Below are 24,647 nucleotides of genomic sequence, written 5' to 3' on the forward strand. Positions count from 1 at the left end.
AGTGTTTTCAATCAGCCATTTAATTTTCAATAATAAAGACTACAACAAAAAATCACCACCTTTAAATAGATTTGTGAATAATAATAAAAAAAACACCTGTAGAAATATTATGCATAATAAATTGCTTAAAAGTTACATGCTGAAATCAAAATGGGAACAGTTCAATATGGGAACAATATTTTAGTAATATTTTTGTTTGTTTCAAAGGGAAAACTACTTTTAGAACCATTACAGGATCATCATTTAATATTACAATATTTTCTAGAACATGGAAAGAGTTTCTTTTTAACTGAAAACTCAATTACAATACTTTTTCAATCCCATTATGGCAAAATCATGATTTAGAGCAAGATATTTTCATGATCATGTGTGATAAGGAAAATCAGCATGTATTTAAAGAATGTCATGCATCGAGTGTAACACAGATCTATATACTGTACTAAGTTTGCCAGAGCCCTGCTAACATTCAATTCAAGACTAATGTCTTGGTCACTCAAACAAACTGAACAATTCAAGACCATGCAGAACATTTGGCCACAAGTGTCTGATAAATGGGCAAACGCAAAAAACCCAGCAACCAGGATTACTATTGCTATATTCTCAGGCCAGATACAGCATGACTTGAGACATACTTGCCAGCTGAAGGCAAACAATACTTCAATATAATCAGACCTCAAAAGGTACCCCAAAAGATTTCTTGCTCATTAAGAAGAAAAGACATATGAGATATGTGAGCCTATGACGGACCAGTATTAATGACCGTGGGAAGGACTGGATTCTGCCACGGTCAGCTGGGAGACGCTGCTGGGTCCAGGGCTTGGATCGGGACCGATCTGCTCATAGATGAAGCCATACAGGCTGACATCGGGCCTCTGGCTCTGGCTGCTTTTACACACCATGTTGAAGTAGCGCTTTAGCAGGACGTACAGCGTTCCTGGAAAAGAGCGGCGGAGATGCGGGAGGAGAGTGAGAGGAGGATCGAAACTGGAGGAGGGGAGGTGTGTGTGTGTGTGTGTGCTGGAGACGACGACCCCATCCTGAAACGGCTCTCTTGGGGAAGTGAAGCACCCTTACCCACAGCGACGCGCCTGTCTGAGAGGAAGGTGTGAAGATCGTGGACGTCCCTCATGAGGGCAGCGTCACCGAAGGTGAAGTAGGCGACGTCTCTGCTGGCCTCTGCCGCCGCCATGATCTGTAGCAGGGCTGCGGAGACAAAGGCACCGGGCCCTGAGTGACGAGCCTCTCCGTTCGTACGTCACCTCAACATGCATGCAGCTCCACTTAATCCAACTGCCTTTATTATTCAGAAGACTGGCACAAAGAATTTGAGGCTCCTTTAAGGATAATCCACACAAGCGTATTATTGCATTCATACATTACTGAAGATGTAATGAGAGGCAGGCATTTATTTTTGTTCGCTGCTCTTCATGGTAGACAATATTACTGATACCTACATTTTAAATTTTTTAAAGGTAAATAATCCATATATAACAATCCTTATTAAAGGATTCAATCATACTCACACAGCGTCAAACAATCCAAAATCACTTTAAATATTTTATGAAGTTTGTTACAGCCCACTGATTAATGACTAACACACTAATGAGAGCTGCTACATATGATCCATAATATTGCGTCTCCCAACATGGGCATAAATGTCTAAAACAGTCAGTGTAAAACCCCGGCATTTTCAGCTTCAGGGAGAAACCTTCTGAAATTATAATTACGTTTTATAATTTTTTAAACAATTTTATTACATAACTTCCAAGGTCAGATCTGTCACAATCATGCAATGCAGTTCTTTTAGATATATATATATATATATATATATATATATATATATATATATATATATATATTTAAAAAAATCAATCCGGCATAACTCTGTATATCTAAATATCCTATATATCTTACAATGAGAAAGATCAACCACAAGCAATGGATTTATGCACAAGGCTGCCCGATCAATTAGACTTTGGAAATGGGAACCATAAATGTGTCGCACTCGTGTCAGCTCTCGTGCATTGGTGAAACACGAGACGGAATCAATACATGAAGAATAACGAATGCATCTTAAGCAAATGGGAGCAGATCAACGACTCTATACAACAGAGAAATAAGCTGCAGCCCCTGGAAGCTTCCTGAACATCAGCAGAGGAGACACTCGTGTCTAGAAGGAAAATTTCACATAGGCTACATCTATATACAAGAGCTTCAGGAAAACAAAAAACCCCATCATATTCTGAATCCAGAGTCATTAGTTATAATACAGTCATTAGCAATAGTGGTGGAGGTACTGATTGGAAACTCAATTTCTAAGGTATTTAGTATCTATGAATCAGTTCACATCACTAACTGTATTTGTGGTAAATATTGATATCCTAAGATAAGAGAGTGAGAATAAAAAGACGAATAAGTACTTAAGACATTCAGGAACCGACATGTAGCAACAAGAGGCCCCTCTAAAAGGTGCCGTTAATGGGCTTTTCAATCATACTGGTGTCATTACTCATTCACTGGTAAATGTATTCAACACAAAACAGCTGGTGTATTTTTTATTCATTCCTCATTAACTGAGAAAGTTCAACAGGACTCAGCATCAGCTCATCAGCTCTACCTTTGAGGCGCGTGTCTCCCCCGAACGCACCACAGCCCCAGTTTCCTGTGGCAACGGCAGAGAGGTTCTGGGAGTCAACGCCAGGCCGCACAAAGCCACAGTATGCCTGGAAGAGATAGACACACATACACACACACACACACACACACACACACACACACACACACACACACACACACACACAGCGAAGAAAAGTAATCAGTAGCTTTCCTTTGGGAGAGTAGCTATGACTATATAACAGGGGGGATGCACAGAGAACTCTTGGTTAGAAAACACATAGTACCGAGAAATGGACTGATCAGAACATTGTATACGAGTTACTAATGTTTCTCAGGGATTTCCAGTCAAATTCCTGTGCTCATACATAGGGCTGTTCAAGACAATCACAGTTTTTGCCTCAGCCCTTCAGAACTCCACAGTCAGTACTACTGTATATTAGATGATTCAGCTGATGAAGGATTTTAACTAATGAAATCAGCTCTCTGCACCGATGGCCTAAAGGCCCAGACAGCAGGCCAAGGACCCTTCCTCACCTTGTTGAGTTCTCTTCTGATCTTGTCGGGGTGGAACTGCTCCATGAAGTGTCTGTACTTCAGTGCGTCCAAAGCCACGATCTCCGTGCACCTCCTCTGCCACTCGTCCCTGAGCAGAACAGGAGAGCACACGCGTCCAGCAGAGTTCTGGGTTATAATGCAACTATCCTTTTTTTTCGTTTGGTTTTTGTTTGCAATTAAAAAAAATATCACTTTCATTCTATTTTTCCAAAGCATGTCTCTATGAGAAGCTAACACTGACTAAGTGAGCTTGACTTCACACACATTTTCAAAAACTCTGTGTGATGGAGGATGCGTTTAACTCCATGGTTCATAACTCAAAGATCATCCCACCTGCCATTATGAGTATACATCATGTGAATGTGAATGACATTGGCTCTGAAAACAACAGTGAAGGCATAACGCAGGACTGCACAACGTGGACTACAGTGAGTGAAACGGTAAATACGAGAGACAGGGGAGTTTGCTGTGGTGGTCAGTTTCCCCTTTAAGCCTGAAGCCTGCCGTCCTCCCTATAGCCACTTACACAGGCGCACCTTGTTTTTGCAGAAGACCAACAAAACAAGACAAACAAAAACAGCAACACTGCTGGAACTGCTAAAGCTGCAGCAGCTCAACACTCACAGTAACATCACCATGACAGTGATGGTGCTCTGCAGAACAGCCTGTTAACTCAAAAATACAGTCCAAATGGGCAAAAACGGTAATCGCAAGTAATTGGTTGCAATTGTACCAAGGGCCAGACAAGCTACAATCAATAATCGTACACTTATAAAACACCCCCAAGATAAAATAAAAATAACCGTTAATGTTTTTTTGTAGCCACTCAACACTTTTCACGTAACAATAAATACCTACATTAGACACATGACTGTAGATACGAGGTAGGAGTTTAAGAACGTAGCTGGTGAGTGTTGACACTGTTGTGGTAATGTAGCTTATTTGTATGCTGTATTTCAATTATGTGTTTGAAAAGCACAACATGCGGAAAGCTTCAGTTTCCTGCTGTTTACCTTGGTGTGTCATCTTGGTGGTTGTCTTTCCATCTGTAGCTTTCTGCATAGCCAGAGTATTTACTGTACTGCTCTGTGCCTGAACATGCAAAGCAAGAGAAAATCAGAATCAGAAGAGAAATGGGGGGGTAACTGTGAGGATAATTTTACGAGTCTTTTAGATTCTACCTGCAAGAAAGGATTAACCTAACAACTAGCCACTCATATCAAACAAGCTAATCAGTGTGGGTGATGCAGAAAGCCTCCACCCCCTCCACCCGAAACCCCGGACTAAGGCAGAAAACTCCCAGCACTAAGAGCGGGTGGAGGGATGAGGTGCACCTTTCTAGTGCAGCCACGTTGTGAACCGAATTCATACTCAACATTAGAGGCACAGTCTTTAGTTCCCAGTTCCCTTTACTGATCAGTAAAATCCTCGGAGCAGACGTGTCTATGTAAGAGTAGAGGAGGCGCTCGCGTGCGAGAACGTGTCTGCTCTAGTCTCTGAGGGGCTGCAGTCTAGACAGCACAAAATCACGTCTTTCATTGCCACTTAACAAAACCAGAATAACAAACCAGAACGGAGTCTGAATCTTTGAGCACGTCTGCAGAAAGCAGAATGAGTTTTTAAATCCTGCTCATTCAGATAAAAAGGAAAGATGTGATGTATGTATAAACCACATTTATGTCCAGTGCATGTGTGAATGTCTGCATGCTTTGCAAAAACAAATAAATAAATAAATACAGGGGAAGGGGGGTGTCTCTGAAAGGGCTCGGTTCCAGTCAGTGACGCATACTAGTGGATGCCACAGCAGTGTCAAAAACGGCGCCATCTGCAAAATTGGTGTTCTCTGGGTCGATCCACTTTGTACCCATAACTAGCCCTGGTGGCATCCAGACAAAGAGCAATCAGAAGATTAAAAGGCAAGTGGATGCCAGGAGCCCAGCAGCTCTGCCTGCCCACCCGCTCTACCGAGCCTGTGACACGACGCGTCACCACAGGAAGTCAGCTGGCCATGACGCAATCCGGTTCAGACTTGGATATTCACCAGTTCATTTTTTCTGACGGCAAGACACATATTAATGGGCTGGGAAAGAGACGAAAGATTTAAGAGAGGAATAGAGGGACACAAAACTCCGATACGAGTTTTGATAGGACGCCAACCAATGACACGCCAACAGTGCTCAGTGCCTCGTGGTCAGTGCTTGGTCAACCAAGGTTTAGTGAGTGGGAGAGTGCGTGGGGTGGAGGAGGAACAGGTGGATGTGCATGTGTAGGAGCAATGAGGAGGAGGAGGAGGAGGAGGAGGAGGAGGAGGAGGAGGAGGAGGAGCAGGTCACCCAAGCATGCCGCCTTTCCCTCTGCAAATTGACCAGCATGCATCATTCATCTTCTCTGAAGGCAGGACTTCACCCAAGTAACAGGGCGATTCTGAAGCTTGCATGTTCCTTCTCAGTAGCGGCGGCACTAGTCCATGTCGTGAAGTTAGACACGTTAATTGTGTCTCATGAGGAAACGGAAATGCCATGAGCCCACCGCAAGAACACATGAAGGCGTTTCTGAATCAGCTGACACTAATTAAATTAACGACTGTCAAACATTTTGCTCTCCACACACGGACCATTATAGACACTAATATCTTTAAAGACTAGCAAGCAGGTGCAGAAGACAGGCGTACAAGCACCTGCCATGAAATCTGACAATAGATCAACAAATCGAACGTAGTCGTACGGTCATCAGAATTTGCCACACAGTAAGAGCGGCTCTCTCGATCAACACACTACTGTAAAGTTCGCCGCCAGGAGGTTTGCTGAATGAAGGAAACAGCACAAATTCATTCCTAACAGACGAGCGTAGCACTTGTTTAAGCACTGGGATCCAGACATCCCGGGCTGGTCGTCATGGAGAGGCACCCTGACAGGGTCTCACTTCCTTCTCCCCCACTGCTCGATGGGGGGGGGGGGGGGGGGGGGGTCCAGCAGGCCCCTGGCTGGGGAGAAACAGGCGAGAGATTGATGTGTTTGGGATGCGGCCGATGCAGGACACTAACTTACGAGCCGGACTTGTGCTCACAGTTACCGCCCAGTCGGTGAGCGGACTCGGCGGGGACGGGAGAGAGTGAGGGAGCGACAGAGGGGGCCGGCTGCTTTTAGTGTGTTGACTTAACGCAGGGTTGAGTTTGAGGGTGAAAAATAAGGCAATTCGGCTGGGGAGAAATGAGAAATAGCAGTGCAGCCTGGAGTGAATCAATGTAATGGATTTACGTCCAAATTGGATGGGGAGGAGAGCAGAGGAGGAATAGATGGAGCTCAACGAACACGTTGGACTCCATGAGCAACGGAAAATAACTTGCAAAGGGAAAGAAAGACTGATGGTCCACTCGGTATATGGGGGGAGAAATTCTGAAGACGCAGTGAGTCCATGACAGTGGTACTGCAGAAATACTTAATTCAAATATGATGTCATCACTGATCTAAGCATCATCTTGTTTGACCAGCTGAGATCCTGTTTAGCTGAACATGCCACTCATAAAACTGCTTAAAATCTAAAGTCTCGGTCCGAGATTAGCTATCTAGCCACCCCTGACCGAGATTGAGATTTGCTACATAGCCACCTCTGACCCAGATTGAGATTTACTACACATCCACCCCACACCTGCAGTGAAACTTGCTACATAGCCACCTCTGACCCGGACAGAGATTTCACTTTGGAAAACGAGTCAAGATTCCATATCTGTAAAAATCGTCTGGAGTATCAGAGTTGGAAGGACAGCTGAGAGGAATCGGCTGTCAGAACATCAGATCCATCAAACTAATGGAGAAGTAGAAGAGGACACGAAGGAACAGACTAGAAGGCAAGTCTGTGTGTGTGTGTGTGTGTGTGTGTGTGTGGGGGGGGGGGGGGGGGTGAAAACAGTGAGAAGAGAGGAAAGAGAGAAAGGGAACAGAGAAAAGTTCCAGTGAGAGCACCGGCTGACCTGTAATGATGAGGCACTCGTGGTCGTCCAAGGTTTCAGTAAAGAGGCGGGAGACGATCAGCTCTGGGTTGATGAGGAAGCGAATCTCCTCCTGGACCAGACCCAGTCCGGTTACCCCTCCTCCCACCATCCTGTTCGCAAAGTCCACCTGCAGCAGGTGAACACAACCGCACGCTTTAACAGACTTGATACCAAGATCTTTACCCATTTGCTTGCATTGTCTGACCTCAGAAACAAATACCTTCTGATCTCTACCTGAGTTGTCACATGTAATAATTATATCAACCAATCAAATATGAATCGATTATATGTAGTTTTATATGCAGAAAGCTACAGATGGAAAGACAACCACCAAGATGACACACCAAGGTAAACAGCAGGAAACTGAAGCGTTCTGCATGTTGTGCTTTTCAAACATATAATTGAAATACAGCATACAAATATATTATATGTAAAGACCTTACTGAAATATTGTTAACTGGTTCGCGGTAGACTGGTCGTGTCCAATCTCAGTCGCAGGACTTATTTTCACGAAACACGCAGTACTGTAACACGGCCGAGAAGCGCACGGCAGATAACGGCCTCCGACAGAACACCCCCGATTACTCAATGTCTGAGCAAATAGCTATTTGCAAAAGAGCCGCAAACGATGATCGATGACTAATTGTTAGTCTGAACTTGGGCTCCCAGTGGCCTGCAAACTGCTGTAGAGGGAGAGGAGTGCAGGGAGCTGACGTCCTGGCCCGCAGACCGCCCGGCCCGAAGACCGCCCGGCCCGAAGACCCCGCGCCTTTTTCCTGTGTGTGTACGTGTGAGACGTTGGGCCATCAGGGCACTCAGACTTCAGCGGCACAACCTCTCCGCATCGCCCGTCCGCAGACGGCCCGTGGCCTGCCCCAGTTTTCCGGAAATATCCATCTATCCGGCCAATGGAGCCGCAGACCCGCGGGACCACCCAGGGTCGCTCGTGTGTGAGCTTCAGCCGTCAGCGAGTGCCCCACCCCTCTGGAGAGGAGATGAGGGGGAGGCGTGTGGGACGAGGCTGGGCAGATGTGTGGTTCGACCGGGTCGGAGGGCAGGGAGAGCCAGCACACTGTAGACACGGCCAGCACACTGTAGCTGCTCTGGACTCTGTTTCAGTGGTTTTTGACGCACGAGTGTAAGAGCACACGTCACCACAACTGCACAAAACCCCCCTATGTAGTGCCTCATACTGACCGTCTACAGACACAATAACCATAGAATCAATAATACTACACCTATTATTAATGGCCTTTAGAGTCAGACCATGTAATAGAATAACACATTAATGACTTTTTGAAACACTGAGCAGTTACTACTTTTGCGTGACACGTGTAAAGCCTGTTCTTGTGGATCCCCCTCACCTGAAGCATCCCATAGCCCTGGTCCTCAATGGTGCCCACACAGGTGATATGAAGCCGCCTCAGGTGGGTACTGGAGCTAAAAGCAAGGAGGTAAACACAATGACCTACCACACCAAACATTCACCATTATAACCTTAAGAACAAGACAGGACACAAAAGCAAAATACAGTAGTGTAATGAAATAAACAACCTATAGAGCAAATGTAGATCCATCAGATCACAGATCCATTAAAAAAATTCATTCTGGCACCTAAACAGAGGCAGAGCTGGGGTTTTTTTTTTTTATTCAGGTCGAACTACATCGATTCCAGTGGCCGGTGTCTTCTAATAAGCTAATAACGGGCCCTCTGATATGCCACGAGGCTCTGAGGTACGTGTACCACAGGCCATCTAAGGTGTTGCGAGGCTCTGAGGTACGTGTACCACAGGCCATCTAAGGTGTTGCGAGGCTCTGAGGTACGTGTACCACAGGCCATCTAAGGTTCTGCGAGGCTCTGAGGTACGTGTACCACAGGCCATCTAAGGTTCTGCGAGGCTCTGAGGTACGTGTACCACAGGCCATCTAAGGTGTTGCGAGGCTCTGAGATACGTGTACCACAGGCCATCTAAGGTGTTGCGAGGCTCTGAGGTACGTGTACCACAGGCCATCTAAGGTGTTGCGAGGCTCTGAGGTACGTGTACCACAGGCCATCTAAGGTGTTGCGAGGCTCTGAGGTACGTGTACCACAGGCCATCTAAGGTGTTGCGAGGCTCTGAGGTACGTGTACCACAGGCCATCTGAGGTTCTGCGAGGCTCTGAGGTACGTGTACCACAGGTCACCTCCCTCTCAGCTTCCACAGCTCAGTGCTCCTGCAGCACCTGGCCTGAGTGTCTACACAGTGCTACGCTTAATTAGCCAAGCCAGGAGCGGGGCAAAGAAATGATCCAAGCAGACTGCAAAAAACATCAGAGGAGCTCTCAAAAACGGCTCACACTGAAAAGCAAAAAAAATCACATTTTTACTCTGCAGCTAAAATAAAAATTAAAACCAAACAAATAAAAAACCCTTTAATAATTCTGCATGAAATGTTCTGTTTTATTATTATTATTATTATTGTTGTTTATTAGAGTCAAATAAAGTGAACATACCTTTCCCATTTAGGAAAATGACTTAGGCCTTGTCTGGTAAATGTCACAAGGCCAGTGGGCTCTGAGAGTGAAACAACAAATGTTTTAGTACAAACAGTCTAGCTTCATGCCTATAGACAGAGAGGAAGGAATGGCATTTTTAACTGCCACACTTACCTGAAGTGGTCACTCTTCTGAAATAGCAGAGGAGAGTTTTGAGTTTCTCTATCTTCCGAGGAGAGGATCCCTCAAACAACCTGAAATACAGTCGAGATTTACACTAAGAAACTCGAACAACTCTGTGACGGTAAGTTGTGAGAGGGCAATGTTTCACACTGAAGTTGTTTCACATACAAATGTAAACTCCCTTTAGCTCGAGTGTCTGAGTCCCTGCAGAGACGAGAGTTAAGTGAAGCTTCCAGGCCACTGACAGTAGCCTGCCAAACAGCTCCCCTGCCTCCTCCTGTGAGGACACCTTCGGGGCCCCTGGGCACACAGCCTCTACGGCACGATTATGGACCGGTGAACAAAAGTCAGAGGAACACGGTCCCCTTCCGTGAGGAGCCATTAGGGAACTACACACTCCCTCTGAAGCTTTCAAACAGCGCTTGTTAACATTAAAGCTACAACCCCTCCCACCGCCATTACATCCCTAGGAAGGACAGCGCGGTCCTCAAGCCAATCGTACACTTGCATTTAGTGCACTTGCAACATGACTTACGAGGCATAAAATAGAGGATGCATTGGTGGAGCAAATGAAATGACGAAAGGAAAGGCGACGCACTAAAAGCCCTTCAGGGAATGACAGAGAGCTCGTTTATTAAAGCCAATTCCTTCATGGACTCCAAGCCTCTCTGCCCCCCTCCCCACAAGCCTCTCTGCCCCCCTCCCCACAAGCCTCTCTGCCCCCCTCCCCACAAGCCTCTCTGCCCCCCTCCCCACAAGCCTCTCTGCCCCCCTCCCTACAAGCCTCTCTGCCCCCCTCCCCACAACCCTCTCTGCCCCCCTCCCTACAAGCCTCTCTGCCCCCCTCCCCACAAGCCTCTCTGCCCCCCTCCCCACAAGCCTCTCTGCCCCCCTCCCCACAACCCTTGGAGCCAATTCGGAGTAAAGCAGTTCTGTCCTTAGTGTACACTAGCCAATCACTGGTTAATGCCTACAATATGTTTATGTTTTTATAAACGTTTAAATGTATGCATTTTGCAAAGTTCAAGTCTGTAGAAAGTTGTACACCTACCAAATTCATCAACATCAAAGGTTTGTACAAGAATATTAGAACAGACAGTTTTGCTGTTGCAAGTTATACAATAAAACCTATAATCTAAAGTCTTTTCTGAACAATGCAGGCAAGTTCTTTCTTTTTTTTGTGTTTTTACAAGGAACAATTCTTTGTCAAAAAAAAAAAAAAAAACTCATTGATGCAAGCATCTTAATTTCCATGGAGAAACCCGTGTTGGCATGTATCCATTTACATTAATATTAATATATGTGTGTGAAAGCCAGTCTGTCATTTCAGAGGGAAGCCCCTGACAGGTCTGCCAAACAAGCAATCTCGAAATTGCGTCGTGCTCGATCGCAGCAGCGAGCGCCCGGGTAAGTAAACTGATGGACAGTCACTCAATTAGAGTGGGCTGCACCATAACGATCCGCATGTCTGGAATATCTGCTGTCTTACGAAAACGTGTTTTCTGCTGGCCAGCGCCTGCCACGGGGCACTATGGTACGCTGATGCACTGGCTGAGGTCTGAGCACCGTTGCTGGGCTCATCAGAATAAGCCATCTAACGTAATGCAGCAATCCCTCAGGCGATCACAATCCCAAACGCTTCAGCCGCCCCCAGACAGGGGAGATAAAACAGCTGTAAACACAAGGCTAAGATATTGAAGCGGTCTGTGGTCGTATGGGCAAAGTCTTGTAGAGGGCTGAATTAACAGGGAACAAGGAGAATGGAGAATGTTACAGTGTACTTTGCATAGAGAGGAGACCTAACTGACACTCTAGATGTGGGTCCGAGATGGAGATGTGAACCGGTGCAGTACAGCCACACATGTGCGAGCCCTGCTGGTCTCTAATGCTGTCTTAACTACGCTCCGTAACCAGATAAAAAAAAAAACAAACAAAACAAAACAACCTAACTAAATAGTTACAGCTGTCTGCAAATATGATGGATGCATGTGAACCTCGTAACATACGGCAACGACGGAATTCCAAAACAGCTCAAATCTAATAAGGATTTTACAACAACCATGCGCATGAACTGAGACTGGATGTTGTCAGTCATGAGCTTTGGCAAAGAAATTACATTAGCATAGGGAGACAGACAGCAGACGGCTGGGTGTGTACTTTACCCCACTCAGCCTAACAGTACGTACTGGCCTGAACTCACATTAGCAGCTCTGCTGCGTCACTAGTAATTACAGAAAAATGCTACATGCAAGAAGATAAGAAAAGGAAGTGGACACCTGACATTTTTTGAGCAGTGTATATATATATATATATATATATATATATATATATATATATATATATATATATATATATATATATATATAATTATATAAATATATATAAATAATTATTATTTTATAATAGGGATGCTACCCTAATATTTAAATGTATTAGAACAGAAGTCATTAAGGTAGCTTGCATCATAAATTTTTGTTCAGTTTGTAATTACATTTTAAGAATTGGACCAAAACACAAAATTGCTGTAGAATGTGCTACACCCAACTCTACACTTGCCCATCAAGTGGAGAAAGGCGGTCTGTGATCCAGGTAGACAGGCTGTAATGGAACAGCTGGTTGGTATTACAAGGTACCGTGAATCTGAGAGCAAACTAAACTTCTTTCATGATAAATTCTTATACATTACAGTGCATAGGAGGTTAGAAATGCAATGATGCCTTGAGTAACGTTAAAAAGAGAGGCAAATTACCTGAAGAAATTAATCTCAGGGTAGTTGGAGTACTCAGATTTACGTGAGTTGCGTCTTGGAAATGTGCAGAAGAAGGCGTTGGCCAGCAGGCAGGCAATCTGCTTCTGTGACATGGTCAGGGACTGATTCATGTTCATCTTGAGCAAGGGGATTGGCTGCACAAAGAGAAGGTAAAAGGTAGGGGGAAGGACATCATTCGTTTAGCAGCTGACCAAACAGGGAGGCAGAATTACATTACACAAATGGCCCAGAGTAATTACAGAGCACTGCTGGATTCTGCCATAAGCAGACAGCACACAGCAAGCGCAATCCATCTTCTGTAATTGGACTTAAAGACCCTCTTAAGGCCAATGCAGATGACTAATCAATAAAAGCATTAATGACCAGTACATAAATATAAAATGCAAAGATTTTCATTTTAAATCAGCAATTTGTTGAGTTTCTTGATGGCAGGATTAATGGTTAGGATGTCACGAACCTCATCTGCTTGTTAAGACCTAGAAGAAAACGATACTGCAATATAATGTTTACATGATCCTGCATTGTAAACCCAATAATAAACTTCTTCCTTGTATATGTCAACATACATGCTGAAGAGTGATACGTGATTCTTGAATCAGTGGCGAAGAGAGGTCCACAGAGTTTGTGTAGTTTCAGTTGGTCCCTTTACAAAGACTTCAAGCCAAATATACTGTACATGTGCAGGTTAACCTTAGAAAAACCTCTGACTTTTGATGTATTCGGTGGTGTACTAGTGGTAGCTGTAAGAAGCAGAGGTCCAAAGCATAAACCAAAAATGCAAGCAGCTGGCTAAATGAAACAGAAGCACTAAATTGGATGCTTATTTCAGAAGACAATAGGGATGGTTTGGCTGTTCTGTCCATTAAAAATGCCCAAGACATGAATCTGGACTTGCCGTCTAATGTAGATGATTTTGCTGAGTGCATAGCACATCTCATGATTTTCACCTTAAGAACTCTAATAAAAAATGAACATAACCAAGCACATCACACACTCGTAGCCCAAAAGACACTAATTATGCCACTGTGCATATTGCTGGTTAGTTGTCTGGTACAGTTGATTTTTTTCCCTTAAACATTTGGCAAAGGATCCTCATTAAGTGGTTTTGAAGGCCCTCGTTCAGTGTACAGGGCAGTGAAGCCACATGGCTTCATTCAGCCTTCATTAGTTCTGCTCATAATGAGGCTCCACTTGTGACAGTGTCCTTCACCGGCCGACCCCTTCACCTGGTGGCCCGAGAGTCTGTGAAGGTAGACCAGGCACCACACACCTGCCAGGTCATGCCAACGCATTCCCTCGGCCAACTGTGGCCAGCCGGTGCCCCGAACACACTCTCTGATGATCAGGACAAAGACGGTTAACAAACACTGGAGGTTCTGCATGGTTTTCCTTGCCCACTGGAAACCTTTACCTGGGTACAAATCGTGGGGGCATTCAGAGCCAACTTCACCATCTCTGGCAGGATGAAATCAAACAGATACTGCAGCTCTGAGTGCTCCAGGCCCTGGGGATCAGACAGAGGGTTAGCGCCTGCATTAACTGTGACAGTGACAGGAGTTAAGATAAAAGGTGTATCTAAGTGTACAAATCAAAGCCCAGTGTCACTTGTGCAAGTGGACACACACACAGTGGGAGTGGGTGAACAATGTCTCTACCAAGTGGTGGTAATCTCACAAATGGCCTGAACAGTACCTAAAAACCTTTCTGTAAACTTCGAAATAAATCAAACTAATAAAGATCATTTTAACTGGCTGTTACTATCATCAAACTGAACACTTCTGGGATGTACTGTTTGGTATTCCACTTAACGTTGTTTGATATAGTAATTTTGCATTTCTTCTAGGTATCAGCATTCATTGATTTTTATCAGTATTCTACAGTATTGTATAGTATCTTTGACTATAACCTTCTATACGTGCTAGGATGCACTGTATGAGTAAATGACAAAGCACTTTTCTAAGTTGCACTGCTAAATGGCAAAAAATGTTAATGTAGATGTAAATGTAAATCAAACAGACATTCCATTTTTTCCTTTCATTTTACTGCATAATGGAGCTGAAATGAATTTAAGAGCTTTCTCAAACAAAACCAATAGTTTAGTGCTTGCAAAGGAAATCCATTATTTCATGTCTTGAGAGAAGGTAACAAATCAAGATCTACTGTGCAAAGGTTAGAAAAACATTACTGTGAAATATCAAGGGAACTCCCAATGGCAAACGACACCGCCGGAGCGGAAATAAGAAGAGTGGGCACAGGAAGGCTTTCAGTTCACTTTTGCCACTACAAAAACACCTGGCCATGCCATAAATCTCTGGCCGGACAAAAACCAATGCTTAGCAATAACCAGACTCGCGTTCCGGGATCTCCAGCGGCGCTAGCGGGCTCAGCAGCCAAGTGCGATTCGCACACAGAAATATGCGGCCGTTTATCATTACCGAGATTTACAGCACACTTATTTACAAACATATAGGCTGCGCGCGTCACGCCAATCAGTCACCGGCCTCGTCCCATCAAGGTTACCGGGCGTGCTCGGCTGATTAAATGGAATTCCTGGAACAGGTGCAAATAGCTGAGCGGCCCCAGGCAGCACTGGCTACCTCTGGACAGGAAGCTCTGACTGACAATTTTGCCAAGAAGCATTTATACAGCTGCGAAGAAGGCCCGCCTAAATGTTGTCATAAGTAATGACCCGTATGACATCATAAAGCGCTCCCCCGGGCATAATGAATTAGGCGGGCTGACGGGGCAAATGGGACTGTGCTGAAGTAGCAAGAGTTAATGCTTTCTAAATCAAAGCAGCCTCATTACACAGGCCTGCCCATGCAGCTCTGGGAAGTGACCAGGAGAACACGCTTGCTATGTGCTCACTGCAAGGTCTCTTCCTTTTCACATTCTCTCACTGATTAAGGAGGTAGGCGGACATTAAGACAACCTTGCTTCTTAATGGAGTTCCGCACCCAAAGTTTCGTTCCAAGCCTGTTCACCCCCTAAATTGCTATTGGCTTAAACCATGTCTCTGTGGTCCACAAAGGAGGGTGGAAGAGGTACGTGTATATAAGCTTTGTGTGAGGAGAGGGTTCTCCACAGAGTGCTGACATTTATCAGGGTCCACCTTTCTGGCACTTTCATTTCAGCAGCGTTTTTACAGCTATTTACAAGACAGCTCCTAATTTCTATTTTCCTTCTTACTGTAGCCATTAACACCTCAGTTGTCAATCAAATCAGCCTGTGACAGGAACTGTATTTGAGGCACCAGGTCTGATCGTGTCCCCGGAGCTTTGGACTAGGGCATTGAAACCATAAATAAATATGATGGTGTGCGCAAATTAATTTGAGAGAGAGAGAGAGAGAGAGAGAGAGAGAGAGAGAGAGAGAGAGAGAGAGAGCAAGCCTAACTATAGCCATCAGATAGAAGGTGGAGCTGATGTCATTTGGAGTAAGAACCTTAATAACAAGGAAGCAATTAGCTTTCTGATATTAGTTTTTATAGGCAAATCAGATATGACATCACAGTCCTGCATTCAATCACTAAAATTCAGATGGAAAACAATTCTGGATCCCTCATTGTAACTGCTTGATCCTGCCCTGCAGAAATCGCATCACTGCTTCTGAGTGACATCTGCCCTGAGTTTACCTACATATGTGAAAGTCACTTCATGCTTTCTAGAAATCCTTGAACACCTGACAGAACAAATGACACATGTCAACTTCTCAAAGGATGTTTATACATGTCATCTCTAATGAAGATTGTTTGAAGGACCAACCCACACATATTTGCTTAAGACAAAAGTCAAAACTTGCATTATCTCTAGCCATGTCACTCAAAGTACTACCGACAAATAAGAGGAGTTACGGAATTATAGCACATCCTGGAATGAGGATAAACCTTTTGGATGCTTCAGTAAAGTCTGCAAATTATTGTTTAAATACCACCATCTATTAAAAACATATGGACGTTGATTCTTACTTGCAATACAACTCTTCACATTCCAAGGCCTGAAAGAAACTCAATTCCTTAATCACAGCTAAGACAAGAGCATTTGTAGTGAAAAAGACTTCCTAAAGAAAAGTATGGAAATGTGTGGACATTTTCCTAACTTTGGGAATTCCTCTGGTGCTGACTTTATCCTACAAATTAAACAGTGGCTAATATATTTAAACACCTCAGAAATCTCCATAATGATTCCAGACCACATCCCTGTTTAATGATTCTCCGCTAATGTCCTACAGACGAGACAAAGCCATCAAAGATGTGCTCATCAAGACTGAGATAAACGACCATTCATTTAATAACTGGTACTGTAACATGTAACAGCTGTAAATGTGATACATGCCAGTTCATTAACACAGCTACTAAAATAGCTGGCACAAAAGGACCAACTATTATTACCCAGCATTACGTTGGAGAAGCCATGGGAAGGCTTGCTAAGATTTTCACATCTACATTTTATAATATAATCTTTATATATATTGTCTACTTCAATGCAATTTTGAAAATCTATAGATACATATATATCTACCTACTGATATCAATAGTTTGCTAGATAACTTGATAAGGCCAGAGTGTGAGGAAAAAATATATTCATGTTCACACAGTGAAGGAGTGGTGGGTGGGTGGGTGTGTGTGTGTGTGTGTGTGTGTGTGTGTGAGGTTTGTATGTGCGCACATGACAACTAATGTTTCTTTCACAATAATCTATGAATACATTATAAGAAGACATAGTAAATTCAGTTGTTGCTATTTTGAAATAACAGTGCCCTCTATAGCCAAGACAGAGAAATCAGGTTCTATAAACAGGACCTTTGGATTTGCTGCATACCTACAACAAATATTTAATCTTGCTGTGTTACAATAACGGTGTTACAGTAACGGTGACCTATACACACTGATACTTTCATGATTTTGATCCAGACTTTTTGCCATTTTCTAAGATAAATATTAAATATGACAAATTGCAGAATTACAAAATTAGCAAATCACTCAGTTCATGTTGGTGTCTTCTCAAAAATGTGTCCCAGGTGTCTGCGATCTTTGATGAGAGGTTGCTAAGAGTGTGCAAAGATGTCGAGGCAGAGAGTGGATAATTAGTAGAATCTACAGTGTAAGCTAGTTTTGATTTATCTAACCCCTCAGGCCTTTGCATAACTAGCTGTGTCTGGGAGTGAGATTCAGAAGTTACTGACAGAAAGAGCTACACTTTACTGTTTATAAAAAGTATTAGTAAAGATTCTCTTTGCTAATTTATTAAACATTACTAAAAAATCTTAGCTACAGTATCAGTACCAGCATCGTACGTATTGTGTATACAACATATTTGGGGAAAAGAAAAACCTGCTTGGAAAATCCTTAGTTTAAGAAGTCTATTTAATAAAATGTCTCAATAACACGTTTCATTAAAACAAACCACACTTTGCTAATGGCTTTGATTAGACTCTTATGAATGTAATGGCTTAGTTTAATTAAAGTGTGTCTAATTTGCTTTTTACTGATTCTGCTGATATTGATCTACATAAGGCTGACGTCTCCCCGTAAAATGATTTAAGCTGCAAAGAAAAATGTTTAGCTCTTGGCATACATCCATGAGTTAATTAATGAAAATAATGGTCAGGCAGAGAAATGTCCATGGCATTGACATAATTCACCATCTTCCATTTACAGTGCAGTGAAGAACAACTCTCCTCACAGAATCTTCATGCTAAACACATTCTAATACTAAAACCTTTGGTAAAATACAGCAACTGTCCCCCTAATCAGGACACTGAGCAACGTTTTCCTTTGAAACTATGGGCTTTAAAGTGATCGAGCAAAACACATGTACAGCCAACAGCCCATGTTTTTAAACATAAGACCTGTGAGTAATCAACAGTCAGGGCAATAAGCAGATTAGCTTTAGGCACTGCAAACACAACAGTATGTACATGGAGTGCTTTTACTTTGTGAGGAAATTCAGAGATAGACCCACATTAAAATAAAGGATGTATTCTATAATTTGTTCAATTACCCATGATTCTTTACGCATGCAATTTGGCATTTTAGTATTAATTAACCTGCTTCCCTGCGTTATTCCTGCCTGGCTTTCTGTAGCAACACAACTGGTCAAACACACGATGTATCAGTCAGACTACATTAATGTGTAGTTTAGAACCGGCAGGTTCTCATTTGGTCTCTTCTACTGCCGAGTTAAAGCAGCTCCAGAAAATTGTAGAAGACAGATGGAAGACGGAAAGACTAAATTCATGTCATCTCATTAGCGGCGGTCTTCTGCACTAAACCTTTCCTTATCTCACCTCTAGGTAAGCTCCATGGCCAGGATCTGTGTGGGCCTGAAGCCCATCTGTTGAGCGTGTTTACTGGCAGTGATGAGGTAAACAGGGCCCCTTGCTCTCTGCCAGCTGTTGCTCGTCACACCCAGTGCCCACCCCCGTCTTAATTGGTTGGTGCTGGATGCCAGGGGGCTCCTGGGGACCAGGCACCAGAAGGGCCAGATGCAGGCTGCTGGCTGTGCAGTCACACGGAGACCTGCCTGTTCCAGCACTACGGCTGAACCACGCCATGCCCTTACTGTGGTGCTAAATTAATGCCAGACAGTCTTTAGGCTTGTGTTAGATAAACTGCTTCATCCGTCTGCTCTAGGAGTCTAGCTAGCCCTACAGTGACAGCGCTATAAACATTTCATGCCTCATTACTATATGTTCACACTCTTTCTTTGTGGCAGGACCAACTAACCGTGAATTTTGTTTGTTTTTTTTAATTAATGAAGGGGCTTTGATGTTATATTGCTGTAATATTAACTTTAGTAAAATAGCTTGCGGTTGTTAGCTTGGCATTAGCCCTGAAGCTCCAGAGAGGTTTGTTCTTACTGAATCTCTCACTAATGTACATGTGCTTATACTTATTCTTCAAATTAATTTAGTCATTACTTGGAAATCCTTTATTCGTAGAGAGGATTTAATTAGTCATTGTCCAATTTGCTTTCTACTGACTTAATTATTTAAAAAACTAACTGATGAACTCAAGACTTAGTTTCAGCTGTAGACAGGTCTAATATCACATAATAACGGCATTGCTGAATGGTGTTGAAAGTTTGACTGGATGCACACAGCATGAACATTCAGTTTAAAAGCACCAATGGCACTGCTATAAGTGTGCAGCTTTTACCATTTATACTAAAAGAACATTTACATTAAAATTTACATGCACACAGATGGCTACGGAGGTTAGCACTTACGTCCGTGCAGAGAACATTTAAAGCAGTGAAGTCCCATCTCTTGGCATGTGCTGTGTTGTAGCTCAGTATTGCATCCTGTAAGAAAAAAGTGGTCTACTTAATCAAAAAATATAACATACTGGAACATCTCAACTAATAGCATACATCCTTATCTGGAATGCACTAAAAAAATAATATAAGCAAAGTGCAAAAAAAAACCCCCAAAGCAAAAAAAGTGAAACCTGAAAACCTGATTGACCTCTCAAAATCAAACGTTTTATAAAAATGCTGCCATCTCCTGGTCATTTGAGTAAAAACCTTCAAATAAATTAATCTGAATTTATCTGGAATCATCCAGTAATCCTTTTTTCATCTGCATGTGCATGTAACACACACACACACACACACACACACACACACACACACACACATCCATGTAGAAATAGCTATTATGCACATGTATTATGAAGAATCATAAACGTTACCCGAATGTCGAGTGAGCTCTTGCATCCACTTTTCAGGGCAGACTGTATCAACTCCCATCGACTCTTCACCCTACTGCCTCCCTCCTGGAACAACATGACAACTGAGTATTCATCTCACACACCAGTCAGCCATAACTGCAAACGACATCTCTCACTGATGTTACCAGTCGCTGTTATGTAGCCTTATCTATTAGCTTTGCAATAACAGACAACACTTAACCTAAAAATGTGAGTGATACCTCATTCTCCACAGGAAACAAGTTTTTTTCTGAGCAGGGCATCTTGACACTCATATCGTCCCAGGAATCGCGGAATTTGTTAGGGTAAGGGACAGGGACTTCCCCTTCTTTGAGCAGGTCTGTCTATAAATAAGTAATGAGAGCATATTACACATCACTGTCTAACATAACGTTTATGCCAACTTGCTATTAACATCAATGTTCAACAGTACATCGTGCTGTGAGTCTCCTGACCAATTCCAGATACTCTAGGTCAGTGCTCTGAACTGATGAAGTATTACATTCACACAAACTGGCCAAAGCTATTTTTTGTTTTCTTGTTGTGGGGTGAAATTACTAAATGTTTGTCTTTACAGAGGGGCGCATCAAGTGCCCGGTAACGTTCATTTAATTAGAAAAGCAATATTGTTACTTAGTAGGAAATCTAAAGATTTTTTGTGAGAAGTTGGTCTTTTTTGTGGACAATCTGAAGAACAGAAGCAGGAATTTGTTTTTGATTCTAATTTTGTTTTATTCTTATTCAAATTAATTACTCAAGTTGCATATTTTCATTTAAAAAAATGCTAAAATAAGTATTATCACCATAATGCAGAAAACCTGTGGCATTTATTACAAACAGAATTAATTACAGTAATATCTTCCTGGCACTAGAATTGTACTGTGTCTAGGTTTCTCATTTAATTCAAAACAGTGATTTAAGTGCACGTCCAACAGCCTAGCGTCCACTGTTGTTCACTCATGTCCACTCTCTTCTAAAATCATACTATAGAAACCCTCAGTTTCCTGCAGGGACACAGACAGCCACTATGACGGTGTAATCTACTACCGATGTAAACACGATAGTTTAGATCCGCTGTCACGCATATCATGTTTGAAACTTCTTCATACACAACAGCTATCAAACGCACAGAAGAACTTGGCAATGTGGACCATAATAAAATGCTACCAGCTATGTTTCTGACCTAGAGTTGGTAAAGATGGCTGGATTTCCACATGCAGGACAAGGCTTAGTACATGGCACATTGAAGGGTCATAAGTAACCCACTCCTAGCAAACATGGCGCATAACTCACACGCCACACTACAGTCACCACAGGGTGGCATCTGAACAGATTTAAGCTTTCCCTGTTCTTCCCAATTAAGTGTGGAAACTAAGAACATGCTCAACTCTCTACACCACATCTCTTAAGGTTCAGGAAAAAGGAACAATTAGGGCATTTAGCCTTTTTAGTTCCTTTTGGTTTTTGTTGTATATACTTAATGACCTTTCATACAGATTTATTAATAAGATTTTCACTGTATTTGTGCCCCTCTCCAAGTAGATCCCCAGTGATTTGATTAGATTAGATTTGATCAATTGCTTATCTTTCAATTCGTTTTTTTATGGCACTTTTTACTTTTATTTTACTCCCTGTGTGCAAAGCACTTTAAGCTGCTCCCTGTAGGAGAAGTGCTCTGTAAGTAAAGCTATACCTTGACTATTAGTATCATTATTGCACCAGCAACAAACAGCACATTAAATCACATTAAGGCGTTCTCTCACACGTGAGCACAGTAGTGGCCTGACAGACAACCCACCAAGTGATCTGAATAAAACTGACCAAAGCCCCCGGGATCTGGCTGAGAACACCACAGTGTCAGCACACATTTCTCTCGAGTGTGAAGCTCACCGCGATAAGCACTTTGTGATTGTCTGTCGTTCTGAGGTGGGGTAGGGCTGGACCACAATGTGGCATCCTCCTCAGGTTCTCTATAGGAGTTCCCAACCACTTCCTGTCACTGTGAGGCAGACAGAGACACCAACACATTGGTAAGCAAAACAAAATGTTACTGATTATTGAATAGTAATAATAATCCTACTGAATTATGTTAGCTATGAACACTTCCAAACAATACTGTCCTACATACAGTATGCATGTCCGTACCTTGCTTGTTTTAACTGCTTGCCACCAGGAACTTCCTCGGGTGGGATTTTCGGCAACGCAGGACCAAAATCTGGTGTTTTGAAATCGTCAGTTTCCATGGCAATGACTTCAGGCTTATCACTAATGACAACTGGTGTATCGGCTCTGGCTGCCAGATTCATGGAGAAACTGGAATCCGCAGAAGAACCGGGTCGAACACATGGAGCCTGTGCAGCCCCTTCCTCTGAGCTGCTGTACAGAGAGTTTTTGCAAGTGGGGGTCTCTGGACTAAGCATCTCCACATCAGCACTAGAAGTCACATTTGGAGATAAACTGAGGTTCATACTTGTCTTCTCCACAGATGTGGTGTTTATCTCGATACACTTAGCATCGGGTGAACTAGACGTTTTGTCTCCATTGGTGGGCTTTGCACTGATGACAGTGTTATCCCCGTCAACGGTATTTACGTGACTCAGGCCACAGGTCACTTTTAAGTCCATGCTGGAGTTCGGCGGTGCAAGGCTTCCTTGAATTTTCTCCAACTGCTCACCTGTATCTTTGTGCTTTCTTGAAACATCAACACACTTGTCATTTTCTTTTATGTCTGATTTACAATCGTCCTTTCTACTGCACTCAAATGATTTATCAAGATCATTTCTTATGTCATCCACCTTCAAATCGCCAGTGACATTGCTGTGGAAAGAAAAAAAAAACATAATAAAAGTTATGGAATTAATTAATGACATAACAAAAAAAGCACCAATCTTGCCTCTATGTAAAAGTCACATGTCTAACGTACCTGTTTACTTCTTTTCCAGTTTTGTCCATATTTGCTGTTACCACATTGGTAGACAAATTAACTGTTAGCGTAAAAAGAATATAAACTTTAATAAAAAATGAGTGAATTTGCCTGAACACTGTTAAGGTAACTAGACTTTAAAAATAAATAAGCTGAAAGTGACCAGACATTTAAATTTACAAACTGACACATACATACAGATACATACTGAGAACAATAACTTGAATACAGTACTCGCTAATAACATAAAGTTAAATATCATTATGTCAAACTGCCCTGTAAACCCTATATTATCTGAAGGACTGTCCCAACCTCCGTGACAGCAGCCCAGCAGCTCCGGCCCGTCCGCCTCCTGGACGCCTGTGGCACTGGAGGTCCTGGAGCCCTCCTGGACGGGTCTGTGACAGTTCGCCTCCAACTTCAGTCTCTTCTCAGTCACTTCAGTATCGGACACAGTGCTCATTCTCCTACGACCCGACGGCTGTGGTTAAACTCTGTGTAGGCCAACAAGTCTCTCTATAATTAATAAAACCTCACTGTATTTCACAGGTGTAGCGTTAGCCAGCTAGCTAGGTGGCTACATTAGCCGTGTAGCATGGCCCTTACGACTGCGGACACACACACATACCGAGGCCACGGCTAACTGCACCTGCTACTGAATGTTGTCTTCGGGGCTGCAGCGACTCTTACCTGACCATTAGCTAGTACGCTAGTTATGTAGCTAGTTAGCTAACGCGCAGGCTTTTGTTATGTAGTTAGCCAGCTAGCCTGCTAGCCAAACTAGCTAATCACGGCTAGTTAGCTCGTCAGTCAACAGACGTGCGGGACTTGGTGTCTTCCTGCCGTCGTCTGGTTTACCTAAATTACACATCTGGTCTGGTGTAGTTGAGGAAACGCTAGATATAGAGTACTGTCCGCGCAAATGAAGGATCCGAGCGGTTTAATATTTCGACTCCGCAATTTCATTTACGGCAGGCGAGAGAGGACAATCCAAACGACGAGCTGCTGCCACAACCATGGCCACAACAGCCGGCCCATGTAGTAACTTAGCGACCGTAGGAAAATGAATACGTTCTGTCGTAAGCCTCGGCCACGAAGACATTTCAAATTAAAAGTCATTTGTAAAAATTGAATACGTTATCTTCTTGTCGTTGTTTTAATTTGTAACAGCCTTTAGACATTTTAGAATTATTTCAGAGACATTTGAGAGCTCTGATTACAACAGGACAGTTCATTGTTTGGCCTTTTGAGAGTTTGCTTTTAAATATATATATTTTACGACTGTAATGATCCTATGTACTGTCAAATAGCTTTTAGCTTTTAGTTTTTTTTTATCATCTTTCTGTCTTCATAAAGGATTGTAAGCTCAAAGGCACTGTCATCAGTGTAATCAATTGCTATAAGGTCTACTAGTAAACCTGTT

The 24,647-nt window shown here is 43.0% G+C and overlaps 1 protein-coding gene across 2 annotated transcripts; it reads right to left on the reverse strand.

Moving 5' to 3' along the window:
- parga (poly (ADP-ribose) glycohydrolase a) lies at positions 1 to 24,269 on the reverse strand. Of its 2 annotated transcripts, none has more exons than XM_076974397.1 (18): positions 23,537 to 24,269; positions 23,225 to 23,258; positions 22,447 to 23,118; positions 22,192 to 22,300; positions 20,523 to 20,645; positions 20,284 to 20,367; positions 19,820 to 19,894; positions 14,002 to 14,094; positions 12,570 to 12,724; positions 9,812 to 9,891; positions 9,656 to 9,716; positions 8,527 to 8,602; positions 7,142 to 7,289; positions 4,185 to 4,263; positions 3,151 to 3,259; positions 2,618 to 2,723; positions 1,075 to 1,203; positions 1 to 934 (listed from the first exon to the last, which is right to left on the reverse strand). In XM_076974397.1, exons 1-18 carry the CDS (start codon positions 23,685 to 23,687, stop codon positions 753 to 755), a joined length of 2,466 nt encoding a protein of 821 aa, XP_076830512.1. In that variant the 5' UTR covers positions 23,688 to 24,269; the 3' UTR covers positions 1 to 752. The 2 variants fall into 2 exon arrangements, with proteins under 2 accessions (XP_076830512.1, XP_076830511.1); XM_076974396.1 differs by having other exon boundaries at positions 23,225 to 23,285.
- Positions 24,270 to 24,647: the final 378 nt, after the last annotated feature.

The sequence above is a fragment of the Brachyhypopomus gauderio genome, chromosome 15 (genome assembly GCF_052324685.1).
Source record: "Brachyhypopomus gauderio isolate BG-103 chromosome 15, BGAUD_0.2, whole genome shotgun sequence".
NCBI classification, from domain to species: domain Eukaryota; kingdom Metazoa; phylum Chordata; class Actinopteri; order Gymnotiformes; family Hypopomidae; genus Brachyhypopomus; species Brachyhypopomus gauderio.

Coding starts and splice junctions, on each gene's coding strand:
- parga (XM_076974396.1), bottom strand. CDS start 23,687: ATGAGCACTGTGTCCGATACTGAAGTGACTGAGAAGAGACTGAAGTTG. Junction 23,119..23,224: donor ACTGGAAAAGAAGTAAACAG/GTACGTTAGACA, acceptor TTCTTTCCACAG/CAATGTCACTGGCGATTTGA. Junction 12,725..14,001: donor CCCCCACGATTTGTACCCAG/GTAAAGGTTTCC, acceptor CTCTTTGTGCAG/CCAATCCCCTTGCTCAAGAT.